The sequence below is a fragment of the Ranitomeya imitator genome, chromosome 1 (genome assembly GCF_032444005.1).
Source record: "Ranitomeya imitator isolate aRanImi1 chromosome 1, aRanImi1.pri, whole genome shotgun sequence".
Taxonomy (NCBI): domain Eukaryota; kingdom Metazoa; phylum Chordata; class Amphibia; order Anura; family Dendrobatidae; genus Ranitomeya; species Ranitomeya imitator.
Window position 1 is genome coordinate 51,072,597 of NC_091282.1, and position 14,179 is coordinate 51,086,775.

General features: G+C 44.1%; 1 protein-coding gene across 3 annotated transcripts in view; it reads right to left on the minus strand.

Annotated features, from left to right (window-relative positions):
* Positions 1 to 665: 665 nt before the first annotated feature.
* The window catches only part of LOC138661603 (acyl-coenzyme A amino acid N-acyltransferase 1-like), a 40,143-nt gene continuing 26,629 nt past the window's right edge, over positions 666 to 14,179 (minus strand). For 2 of the 3 annotated variants that reach the window (XM_069746433.1, XM_069746426.1), the window contains 3 exons: positions 10,803 to 10,916; positions 9,806 to 10,008; positions 666 to 3,651 (listed from right to left, as the gene is read on the minus strand). In XM_069746433.1, coding sequence (XP_069602534.1) covers positions 3,055 to 3,651; positions 9,806 to 10,008; positions 10,803 to 10,916 — 914 coding nt within the window. In that variant the 3' untranslated portion in view covers positions 666 to 3,054. The remainder of the gene's footprint in view (positions 3,652 to 9,805; positions 10,009 to 10,802; positions 10,917 to 14,179) is intronic. The other variant, XM_069746440.1, reaches the window with a different exon arrangement.

Sequence of the window (14,179 nt, forward strand, 5' to 3'; positions counted from 1 at the left end):
ATTTTGGGAGGCTTCTTATAGCCTCATTATTGGGTTATTCCTCATCGCTTATACCTTGACCCTTGGACAAGTGTGTGTGACCCTGTTATGCCTGTGCCTTGTGCTACTTTATGCTTGTCTGGTTCTGATCTGGTTCTGTCCCTGTTAAGAGTTCTGCCTGTCCCTCCTGTACTGCGCTGCTATCTCCGTGTATTACTCTTTGCCTCCTTTCTGACTATTCTCTGCTCGCCCCTCCTGTACCGCGCCGCCCTCTCCGTGTATGACATCCTGCACTCATCTCCAGCAGCAGGACGCTAAGCCCCGCCCCCTGTGGTCACATATTTGCAGGTCCTTCTGCTTCCTGCTATCCTCAGCGTCCCCTCTCATCATGCTACTCAGGTCCCATCTGCCTGAGCTTTCCCTGTGGCATCTGACCCCGGGTTCTCCCGCAGGGTGGGTGAGTCACCGTGCTCAGCCGTGGCAGTTCGCCGGAGCTGACAGGATCCTGATAGATACCCATTGGGACAACACTAATAGCCAATGTGAGTGAAAGATATTCTTTGAACAGGGACTCTGCTTTGATTGTGGCATCTAAGTAAGAAGACGTGTTCTCTTTAACCTTCAAAGCACCCAACAGAGCAAATAAGAAGTGAACAACCCCTTTAATAAATGTATAACGTAATAAATTGCAGCTGGACAATAAAAGTTTTTATGTAAGCTTTCAATGTAATTTACTTTAAAGAAGGAATATAATAGAACATTGAGTTGATAAAAGTCAAATTACAAAGTTTCAGTCAAGTTATACAACCTTAGAAAAGTCACACCTGGAGCTTGGTTACTGAGGAGGCCACAAAAAGAAGACCCTGATAGGTGGGAATTTTATTTCAAAACTTGCATTGTGCTTCAGAACCTCCAGAGGTTGAAGATGTCTCATCACAGAAAATCATTTTAATATGGAAACTTGCACGACAATTGGCTAATTATTATGGATTACACTCCGGAGACACCTGACAAAGAAGCAAATCGAGCAATCACTGCGGTAGTACATGGTGGGCATTCAGATAAATGGCTTTGTATGTAATAAATGGATGGCTGAAACCAATAGATCGAGAGCCGATGCTTGTTGTTATCATATCTCCATGGTCTTGGGTGGAGGACCCTCTCCTGTATGACAGCGATATGTCCAAATCTGTATATATAATTGTCTAAGGGTTTTTCCGTCTGTCTGTCCTGGAAATCCCATGTCTTTGATTGGTCAGCGATGGGCACAGTATCGACGTAGAAATGCCGCGTCTCTGATTGGTCGAGGCCGCCAGGCCTCGACCAATCAGCGACGGGTACAGCGACGATGATGTCATAAAGGACGTAGAAATCCCACGTTTCTGATTCAGCGACGGGCACAGTATCGACGTAGATGTCATAATGGTTGCCATGGCGACGATGATGTCATAAAGGTTGCGTCGACCAATCAGTGACGGGCACAGTCTGCTGCAAATTGTGGAATCATCATTGTCCATATACTATGGGGACATACATATTCTAGAATACCCGATGCGTTAGAATCGGGCCACAATCTAGTAATTATATAATTTCCACATCCATAAAGGGAAACTGTCAGCTGATACATGCTGTCCATATCACAATTAGCAGGAATGAGAGCCAGAAATGTTTTTAGCATTTCACAGTAATCATAGGCAGAGACTAAACCAGTCCAGCACCACCCTGGCCAGGTTCTCCTCAACCTGCTTTACTGAATTAACAGGTCTCTCCCAATGTACACATAAGGAGAGACCTGTGTTAATCACATGGAGTGGTGCAGAGAGAAACCAACCAGGGGCAGCACTAGACTAGTGACATCTCTCCTGTGGTCCCAGATATTTAAATGATGTTTTATTGAACGTTTCAGAAAAAAAAAGCATCCTTGGCTGCATTTGTTCAGCCAGGTTCTGAAACATGAAAACACAAAAGCGCACAGAGAGGTCAAAAAATACTCTGTTGTAAAAAAGTCACAGTAAATAAGCAAGTGCTAGTCAAAAAATGAAAAAATACAGGGTATTTAGTTAATACGTTTTTTTGCAAAAAAAAGTATGTTAAGCTGCTCCACCAATCACCAAGGTATACCCATAATAGAGCAGTCCTGTCTAATGTATATAATCCCTGTCTGATGTATTTAAAAACTTCATCATCTGTATAGTACCTGTATGAACAGGGCTCAGAGAGAAAATATCCACGTTGAACATGCGAGATGGAACATCTCGAACAAGTTTTGCAAAAAAACGTATTTACTAAATACCCTGTATTATTTCATTTTTTGACTAGCACTTGCTTATTTACTGTGACTTTTTTACAACAGAGTATTTTTTTACCTCTCTGTGCGCTTTTGTGTTTTCAAGTTCTTTGGTGGTGTGAACAGGTTCCTACAGACTTGTGCGCTATGCAGGTGGCCCATGTGTTTTTGGTTTTATAATTGTTCTCTTGTTTCTACAAGACTGGGGAGTTCACCACTCCTCTGTGGGTCATTTGCATTGTAGCTGTTCCATCTCGCATGTTCAACGTGGATATTTTCTCTCTGAGCCCTGTTCATACAGGTACTATACAGATGATCAGGTTTTTAAATACATCAGATAGGGATTATATACATTAGACAGGACTGCTCTATTATGGGTATACCTTGGCGATTGGTGGAGCAGCTTAACATACTTTTTTTGCAAAAAAACGTATTAACTAAATACCCTGTATTTTTTCATTTTTTGACTAGCACTTGCTTATTTACTGTGACTTTTTTACAACAGAGTATTTTTTGACCTCTCTGTGCGCTTTTGTGTTTTCAAGTTCTTTGGTGGTGTGAACAGGTTCCGAGAGACTTGTTCGCTATGCAGGTGGCCCATGTGTTTTAGGTTCTGAAACATGCAACCTTTGGTTTATGCAGCATGAATCAGCTGACTGGTTCCCTTTACATATATACATTTACATGTGGCCAACCCATCCAGATAATGGAAGCTACAATAGTCGTTATTATCAGCTTTGTGCATAGGATGTGGGATGGTATATAGATCCCCCAACAAATAGAAGAGTTCATACATTATTCCTTCGAGAGCACCTAATATTTTTTTGGAAAAATTCTTGCATCTCTTTCCAACTAGTTTCTTGTGCTCTACAATGTGGCTGAAGTTCTCCACCCCAAGTCAAAGCAACCGGAAAGTTGTGACCCTTTGATAAGGGACAGAAAGGGGAACCTGGAGGGTCAAGAAGATGTCCTGCACCTGGATAACATTGCACATACACATCCTTCTTTCCATATTTTTCCGCCCGGGATTTTGCTTCTGTAGCAAAGAACAAACCATCCAAATGCTCATCTTTGTTTCCCACCAAAAAGAGAATGGGGCCTCTGGCTTTCTCCAGGGGAATTATAGAGTCCTGGAATTCTGGTTTTCTTGGATCGTCCAGTACGTTGGTAAAATTGTAAGAGCAAAAGTCTGTGCTCAGAAGTTTTTCCATTTTGAAGGGTATGGGTTTTATAAAGTGATCACCATAAACTAGATTGTTGCGATTCACGGCATTGAGTCCATTGATGCATACTGCAGCAGCGACCTGAGGCAGGAAGGACGCCATAGCCAAAGCTATCTCAGCTCCTTTACATATACCGATCACTCCAACTCCATCACCTGACACCTAAAAAGTAAAATGTATTGTCACATTGATTCATAAGTCTATAGATTAATAATATTGTGAACAGTTAATGGAGCAAATTCAATCTTTTATCGGTTTTCTGGTCATTAATACTGCCACTGCTTTACGGCAGTAATATGAGGTTTAGCCGACCAATCAAATAAATGGTTGACCAGGTAATACGCTGGCCAACCTGGACTATGACAGCGAACGCTAGACAGAGGTCCCCATATATGATGTCCATGTGTCCTAGTAATCTCAACAGGACAACTCCTTCAACACTAGAATTTAAAGGGGTTGTTCAATTGTTCAATTTGGGAAATTTTGAGGGATGGGTCCTCTGTTTAAAATACTCATCTTTTGGTTAAAGAGTGGAGGAGAATGGAGGTGCAGTCCTCGTTGGCAGATATGTAACAGACACAGACTTATTTGTGTGCAAGAGGAGTTTACACTTCTCTGACAGTAGATGGCGATGCTGTTACTGTTATACTGTATGCTTAGTTGAATGTACACTTGTACTTTGGTTTCACTTTCTCTATGGTAAATGATCCTTAAAGAAGTTGTCCACTACTATAAAGTTTTTTGTTTTTTTTCATAAATCTTGCTATTATGTGCCACTGAAAACATCTACTGTGTTTATTTTAGCAATATTAGCTGTTATCATGCTGTAGCAGCACATCTTCAGTGCTGGATTCAGCTCTCATGGGGTTAATCGACAACTTCCTTTCTCCTGAGTTATTGTGCTCTAATACTACAAGTTCCATGATGCTTTACACTGCCACTAAGCCGGAACCTAGCACACCCACTCCAAAAACACTCAAACCCCTCCCTCCTCTCTCTTCAAAAAGATTTGTGATGTCATTTCTGTCCAACTCCTCTTTTACATTTGTCCAACCCACACTCCATTACACATAGATAGATAGATAGATAGATAGATAGATAGATAGATAGATATTAGATAGATAGATAGATAGATATTAGATAGATAGATATTAGATAGATAGATAGATAGATAGATAGATAGATAGATAGATAGATAGATAGATAGATATTAGATAGATAGATATTAGATAGATAGATAGATAGATAGATAGATAGATAGATAGATAGATATTAGATAGATAGATATTAGATAGATAGATATGGGATACATAGATAGATAGATAGATAGATAGATAGATAGATAGATAGATAGATAGATAGATAGATAGATATTAGATAGATAGATAGATAGATATTAGATAGATAGATATTAGATAGATAGATAGATAGATAGATATTAGATAGATAGATATTAGATAGATAGATATGGGATAGATAGATATGGGATAGATAGATAGATAGATAGATAGATATGGGATAGATATATAGATATATCTGTATGTATATATCTATTTCCATAGATATGTCCATATCCATGTTTCTAAACCCCTTCACCCCTGGAGCTTTTTTCGTTTATCGCTCCCCTCCTTCCCAGAGCCATAATGTTTCCGTCAATATGGCCATGTGAGGGCTTATCTTTTGCGGGACAAGTTCTACTTTTGAACGACACCATTGGTTTTACCATGTCGTGTAACAGAAAATGTGAAAAAAATTCAAAGTGCGATGAAATTGCTAAAAAGTGCAATCCCACACTTGTTTTTTGCTTGCCTTTTTGCTAGGTTCACTAAATGCTAAGGCTGTGTGCACACGTTGTGGATTTGATTGCAGATCCGCAGCGTTTTTTGCCGTACGGAATTGCATCAAATCCGCAGTGTAGTGCACAACCAATGTGAGTCTATGGGAGCCGCAGACTTGTTGTGCACATGCTGCGGAAAAGGCCGCACCGAAACGCAGCTTTTTTTTCTCCGCAGCATGTCACTTCTTTTGTGCCGAACTGCAGCGTTTTTGCACCCTTAGGCCGGGATCACACACAGCGAGATACGGCAGAGTCTCGCAGGTTAAAACCAAACTCTGGAGCGGACGGCACTCTGGAGCGGAGCGTGCGGCCGCATAGCAATACATGGAGCCGCACGCTCCGCTCCGGAGTGCTGGTGCCAGAGCTTGTATTTAACCTGCGAGACTCGGCCGTATCTCGCTGTAGTGTGACTCCGGCCTTAGACTTTCATTGAGATGTAAAAAATATCTGCAGTTTTGTTGCGGATGTGGGTCCGAGAAACGCTGCAGTTCAGGAGGAGGGAAGTGTGTGGGCGGTGACCAGGGCCGGACTGGCCATCGGGCACTTCTGGCAAATGCCAGAAGGGCCGGTGCCAGTAGTGGGCCGCTGCACTCTTTCCCCCCTACTCCCGCCAGTGCCGCCGCTGCATTCAACTATACCGGCGTCTATGACGCCGGTATAGTTCAATGCAATGATGGAGGAGAGAGCGTCTGCTGTCACTCCCTCTCCCATCATTCCCCGCTCTGCCTCTGACACTGCGGGTGCGCGATGACGTCATATCATCGCGCACCTGCTGTGTCCCGGGCAGAGTGCAGCCGCCGAAACAGGAGCCAGGAGCAGCACGGGCAAGAGGAAAGGTGAGGAGAGGGTTTTTTTTTTTACTGGACTGTGGAGCCATTATCGGGGGGATGAGATGTGGGTTATGCTGTATATACCACTGTGTGGGCTGTGCTGTGTATATACCACTGTGTGGGCTGTGCTGTGTATATACCACTGTGTGGGCTGTGCTGTGTATATACCACTGTGTGGGCTGTGCTGTGTATATAGCACTGTGTGGGCTGTGCTGTGTATATACCACTGTGTGGGCTGTGCTGTGTATATACCACTGTGTGGGCTGTGCTGTGTATACTACTACGCGGGCTGTGCTGTATATACTATTATGCGGGCTGTGCTGTATATACTACGACCCGGGCTGTGATGTATACTACTACACGGGCTGTGCTGTATACTACTACACGGGATGTGCTGTATACTACTACGCGGGCTGTGCTATATTATGCAGGCTGTGCTATATACTATGCAAGTTGTGCTATATTATATGCGGGCTTTGATATATACTATGGGAGGTATATTATATTCTATGGGGGAGGCCGTGTTATATACTATGTGGCTGTGTTATATACTATTGCGGGGGTATATTCTATTCTATGGGGAAGGTTGTCTTATATACTATGGGGGGTATATTACATTCTATGGGGGAGGCTGTCTTATATACTATGGGGGGGCTGCATTATATTCTATGGTGGGTTGTATTAGATTTTATGAGGGATGATTGCATCATACTCTTTGATGGGGCTGCATTATATTCTATGGGGAGGTGGGCTGCATTCTATTCTATTCGCGGCTACATTATATTCTATTGGGGGCTGTATTATATTTATATTCTATGAGGGGTGATTGCATCATACCCTATGGGGGGCTGCATTATATTCTTTGGGGGGTTACATTATACTCTGGGGTGGCTGCATTATACTCAGCAAATTCAGATGTAAGACTACTTTCACACTTGCATCGGTACGGGGCCGTCGAAAACCTTCGGCCAGACGTACCGACGGACGTTATGCTAAATTTAGCACAACATGGGCAGCGGATACAGTTTTACAACGCATCCGCTGCCCATTGTGATGAGCGTGGAGGAGGGGGTGGAGTTCCAGCCACGCATGCGCGGTCGGAAATGGCAGACACGTCGCACAAAAAAAGTTACATTGAACTTTTTTTGTGCATTGCGTCCGCCAAAACACGACGGATCTGTTGCTAATACAAGTCTATGGGTACAAAACGCATCCTGCGAGCACATTTGCAGGATCCGTTTTTTTTCGCCGGATCTTTTTTTTTTTTGCCGTATCCGTTATTTTCCACCTGATCATTTTTTTCCACCAGATCCATTTTTTTCTCATAGAGTTGTATTAGCGAAAGAGTGCGTCTGATGGCCACATGCTTCATCCGTTTTTTGCTAGATCCGTCGCTGTGCATTTTTTCGACGTACCGAAAAACCATTCCTCTGTATGTGTTTTCCGTCCGGCGGAAACAGCTTTTTTGACGGATCCTGCAAAAACGGATTAAACGTGTGGCCATCAGGCGCAATCCGGCGCTAATACAACTCTATGAGAAAAAACAGATCTGGCGGAAAAAAAAACATCCGGTGGAAAAAAATGGATCCGGCGGAAAAAACGGATCCGGTTGAAAAAAACGGATCTGGCGGAAAAAAACGATCCGGTGCAAAAAAACGGATCCTGCAAATGTGCTCGCAGGATGCGTTTTACCCATAGACTTGTATTAGCAACGGATCGTGACGGATGGCCAGACATCGCCTCCGTCGTGCTACGGATCCGTCGTGTTTTGGCGGACCGTCGGCACGAAAAAACATTCAAGTGAAAGTTTTTTTGGCCATCGCGCCCTCCATTTTCTACCGCGCATGCGCTGCAGGAACTCCGCCCCCTCCTCCCCGCACTTCAGAATGGGCAGCAGATGCGTTGAAAAACTACATCCGCTGCCCATTCTGAAGCACGTCGTGCACAAATTTCACAACGTGCGTCGGTACGTCAGCCCGACGCATAGCGATGGACCCGTACTGACGCAAGAGTGAAAGAGGCCTTAATGAGCGGAATTTAAAAAAAAAAAACAAAAGCGGAAAAAAACGGCGTGGGCTCCCGCGCTATTTTCTGCGCCAGAGGGAGAAAGCCGACGGCCGGGGCTAATATTTGTAGCCTGCTACGAATACCAGCCCGCAGCTGTCTGCGTAGCCTTTACTGGCTATTAAAATAGGGGGACTCCCCCCCCCCCAAAAAAAAAAAAATGACGTGGGGTTCCCCTATATTTTATAGCCAGAAAGGCTACGCAGACAGCTGCAGGCTGATATTCATAGCCTAGAGAGGGGCCATGGATATTGGCCCCCCCCGGCTACAAATACCAGTCCGCAGCCGCCCCAGAAATGGCGCATCTGTAAGATGCGCCAATTCCGGCACTTAGCCCCTCTCTTCCCACTCCCGAGTAGCTATGGGATATGGGGTAATAAGGGGTTAATGTCACCTTGCTATTGTAAGGTGACATTAAGCTTGGTTAATAACGGAGAGGCAGACAATAAGACGCCTATCCATTATTAATCCAATAGTAAGAAAGGGTTAATAAAACACACACACATTTGGAAAAAAGTATTTTAATATTCTTCATTTAACCATACTTACCATACTTCAGTGCCTGCAAAAAAAAAGTAAAATAATAAACCGTATACTACCTTTCCGCCGTAGTCCAATTAATAACGAGTGTCCCATGATGATCTCCCCTATAGAACAGTGACATCGGGTGATGTCACTGCTCTACAGGACCCACAGTGACACACTGACAGGAGACAATGGCTCCTGCAGTGCATCACTGGTCTCACTTTATGGCAATTGCTGCGTGGGAAAATGTCTCACTCAGCAATGCCAATAGTGAGACTAGGGACTATTTTCTCACAGGGGCGTAGGAATACCTTGTGAGGAATACATGATGGAAGGATACCTTCCATCATTGTGTTCCTGGAGCCCCTGGAGAGTGGTCGCATCAGCTGATGCTCCTGCTCTCCATGGGAGATCGTCGTGGGACACTCGTTTTAATTGGATTTCTGCGGACAGGGAGTATAGTGTTTGCTTATTATTTAAATATTTTTTACAGGTGACAATGGCTTCGAGGAACAAAGTGACAAGTGATGGTGAGTATGTACTCTATGTTATATGTAGTGTAATAATAATAATCTTTATTTTTATATAGCGCTAACATATTCCGCAGCGCTTTACATTTTGCACACATTATCATCACTGTCCCCAATGGGGCTCACAATCTAAATTCCCTATCAGTATGTCTTTGGAATGTGGGAGGAAACCGGAGTACCCGGAGGAAACCCACGCAAACTCTATACAAACTCTTTGCAGATGATGTCCTTGGTGGGGTTTGAACCCAGGACCCCAGCGCTGCAAGGCTGCAGTGCTAACCACTACGCCACCGTGCCGCCCATGGACAACCAAGAGTTTAAAAGCCTCTGAAATGCAGTTTTTCAATCTGTGATATCTGGATCAGTGGGCTTTTTTTAGTAATTAATTGTATTTAGGATTTTGTATTTAGGATTGTAAAACACTGATCTACTGTACAATTGATGACCCTTTAATGACATATCAAGTCTTCGAAGGAATCCATAAAGCGTAAGACTCACTGACATGTTTCTATAAAAAAATTCTAACTTACTTTTGGATGATTACATAAAAACTGAGCAGCTTCTTCAAAATATTTTAAATCCACTTCACTGAGGAACAAAGGTAAATCATCATAATAAAAATAAGCCAGTGCAAGAGTGGCGAACCCACGGCTGGCTAGGAGGCTACTGCGAAACTCTAGTAGGCCACCAAAACCTCCAAACATGTCAATAATTCCAACAAAGGGTCCTTCACCTAGAGAGAAGACAAAATGGAAAAAATGGATTCTACAATATTGAAGCCCAGAAAAAAGGAGTTTCACTTTTTTACCTATTCAAAAATGTATTAGGTGGGGTGCATGTGTGTCAGCTCACCAGAGCAGTATGATTGGGTGTACATGTATCTACACCAGTGTAACACTGTACCTGTTGTAAATAGATTTGCGTTTCTGCAGTAATGTTATTTGGTCAAAAGATGTTGCTGTTGCCTAAGCATTACTGAAAGACTGTGATATGCTTATAAAATGTCAGAGGTGGGACTACAATGTGACTGATGTGAAACACAGGAACAGGAAGTGCGGCCATCTTAAGGGCAGTCTGCAGTTAATGAGAACAGGGAGAGGATGTGCCGGAGAGGAATCCAACAACATCCTCTCATGGAAGCACCTCACAGAAACCAGAGCAGCGTCAGATTGGAGCAGAACTTATCAATGAACATAACCTGCCCACATGTGAGGAGATTTCTGCCAGAAAAGAGACGGAAAAGGCCAGGATCTAGTGCGAGAGGTGTTGGACACTGCTGAGGAGTTAAGCCACAAGCATCAACGGTACGACTCACCTGTTGGAGGGACATCACATCCATCCATATACACCAATTGTTTGGAGTAGACCCAGGTCAGTAAGGCCCACTGCTCAGTCACAGTGAGTAATCGTGCATGCACCACACTACATTCTGACGCCAAGGAAAGAGACTGAAAAGGCCAGGATCTAGTGCAAGAGGTGTTGGACACGGCTGAGGAGTTAAGCCACAAGCATCAATGTATAACTCACCTGTTGGAGGGACACCACATCCATCCATATGCACCAATTGTTTGGAGTAGACCCAGGTCGGTAAGGCCCACTCCTCTGTCACAGTATGTAATTGTTCATGCACCACACTACATTCTGACGGAAAAAAAAGACTGTAGTGTAATGCTGTTGCAGTGCAGTATAGCGCAACCTCCACCAGGGGATGCTGGTGAGGGAAGAGAGGTTGCACACACAGCGTAGCACCACTGAGCAGCAGCACAGGAGCCACCAAGTGGCGAGAGAGTGGTCAGACGAGCCGAGTCTGAAACAGGCAGGACAAGAAGTACCAGAGGTCACAGCAATACACGTGGTCAAATACAAACCAGAAGTCAGAGCCAGATGGGAGCAGAGATAAACGAGACGTCAGGTCAGAAGACAAGCTGGGTATCATGCCAAGAGGTCCAAGCACAGGGAGCGAACACAAAGACAAGCGGGGTGGCAGGAAAGGGAAGTCACAGGGGCGGGGTAAACAGGCAGAGGACAAAACACGCTATCAAGGGGTCAGTTGCTCTTGCCTGGGAGCATGAATTATCATGGACATTGGTCTGCACGCCACAGCAGACTGAAATAGCCCCACAGAACCCAAAACAAGGCAGAGAAGGTTAACCCCCGCACGAACAGACTGGGGAGAGAAAAACAAGACACAAACCATGGCCTGGATCATGACATTTAGGCTGAGATAGAGCCTGTTGTTAGATTGTTAGTCATATTGACTGTTCAGGCCACGTTTATTGCTAAAATCAGCATCCAGAAATTTCAGAATTGTTGCCACGTTTCCTGTTTATTTCACAACCAAGAATCCTAACCTACACCTAGATGCCAACACAGCATGCAACGGATTCTACACCAAACTTGAACTAACTTTTGTTTCAGGACATAGAGTTTCTGTGGAACATTATAATATGGGGCAGGTGTTCTACTTCTGTGGACTTTATTCACGGCTAATTCGCTGATACAGATGGTTAATTTTGGGATATTTTTAATATAATTGTGGATGGACTATTCATTGAGGTCACATAGGGATGGGAGAGGGATATTTGATTGGGGAATAGAAGTGAACGATTGTAAGATTGTAAACTCCTGTGCTGAACTGCAGGCGAGCCCGTACATTACACCCATATAATTGATCCAGTCACAAGGGTGTAAACAGGTAACGGTCTGCCGATTTAGATCGGCACGCCAGTAAGTAGATTTATAGAAAATACAGTAGATACAGATTGCTTGAGTGCCATGCTTTATAGCACAGTTGTTTCAGCCTTCTAGCTAAATGTCTGTATAATGTATTTTGTTATGTTTTCTACTAGATGGTAGCCCGATTCTGACGCATCAGGTTTTCTAGAATATGTATGTAGTTTATTTATGAAGATTTTTGAATAATACATTGAATACACAGGATTTGGCCGGCCGGACGCGACCAATTAGTGAAGCGTGGTTCAAATCTCGCAGCAATTCACGGCCGGACTGCGCCTGTCGCTGATTGTTCGTGGCCGGCCACGTAGTATATAGCACAGCCATGTAGTATATAACACAGCCCACGTAGTGTATAACAGCCCATGTAGTGTATAACACAACCCACGTAGTATATAGCACAGCCACATAGTATATTGCTTAGCCACGTAGTATATTGCACAGCCACATAGTATATTGCACATCCACGTAGAGTATTGCACAGCCCACATAGTATATTGCACAGCCACGTAGTATATTGCACAGCCGCATAGTATATTGCACAGCCACGTAGTATATTGCACAGCCACGTAGTGTATTGCACAGCCCACGTAGTATATTGCACAGCCCACATAGTATTTTGCACAGCCCACATTGTATATTGCACAGCCCACGTAATATATTGCACAGCCCATGCAGTATATTGCACAGCCCACGTAGTATATAGCACAGCCACATAGTATATTGCACAGCCCACGTAGTATATAGCACAGCCACGTAGTATATTGCATAGCCGCATAGTATATTGCACAGCCACGTAATATATTGCACAGCCACGTAGTGTATTGCACAGCCCACGTAGTATATTGCACAGCCCACGTAGTATATTGCACAGCCCACGTAATATATTGCACAGCCCATGTAGTATATTGCACAGCCCACGTAGTATATAGCACAGCCCACATAGTATATTGCACAGCCCATGTAGTATATTGCACAGCCCACATAGTATATAGCAATGTGGGCATCATATCCCTGTTAAAAAAAAGAATTAAAATAAAAAATAGTTGTATACTCACCTTCCTTCGGCCCCCGGATCCAGCCGAGGCGTTTACCGATGCTCCTCGCGACGCTCCGGTCCCAAGAGTGCATTGCGGTCTCGCGAGATGATGACGTAGCGGTCTCGCGAGACCGCACGTCATCATCTCACGAGATCGCAATGCACAGAGTGGTCACCAGAGCGTCATGAGGAGTGGGAAAGGCCTGTTCTGGATCCAGGGGGCCAACAGACGGTGAGTATATAACTATTTTTTATTTTGTTAATTATTAACATTAGATCTTTTTACTATTGATGCTGCATAGGCAGCATCAATAGTAAAAAGTTGGTCACACAGGGTTAATAGCAGCGTTAACGGACTGCGTTACACCGTGGCATAACGCGGTCCATTAACCCTGTGTGAGCGCTGACTGGAGAGGAGTATGGAGCGGGCGCTGATGGCTTGTGAGTAGGGAGGGACTAATTCTCGGCCGGACTGTGCCCGTCGCTGATTGGTGACGCGGGAATTTCCGGGACAGACAGACAGATGGAAGTGACCCTTAGACAATTATATAGTAGATTGTCTGGTGAAATTACCCTCATAAGTAAGTAAAATAGTTACAGAGAGCGGATTGTGTATGAGTTGTTTTTTCTCGCCCCTGACTCCGCTGTATCCTAAAGAACACCCACCGGTACACGACTTACACATGCTTGGAGGTTTATTTTTGTTGTAATCCACAGAGGTGACAGGCAGTGGTGTGCTTAATACATTAGCAGGATTTTCAGGTGATCACTCTCACTACATAGTGGAAGAAGGGAGTTGGAAATGCTGCTGCTTCCATACTGTATAGAGATACTCCCTGCTGGGACCCTTCATTTAACAGAAAACATGGCAGAAGAGACAGAAGAGAGGGGTAAAGCTTGAGAGAAGATTGGGCAGAGCAGCACTTTTCCTATACGGGCAGTGAAATTCTGGTCAGGTTGTGCAGAGTAGGAGGTCATGCATGGAGGTGAAGATTCGAGAAGCTTGTGATCTCTTAACCAGGAGGTGAAGACGTTGGAGATGGGCACTACAGGTCTTTGTGGAACTTCTTTGGCTTGAAAAGTCACAGCATCATCATCATCATTCATTTAAATGATGTTTCCCATGTTTTAA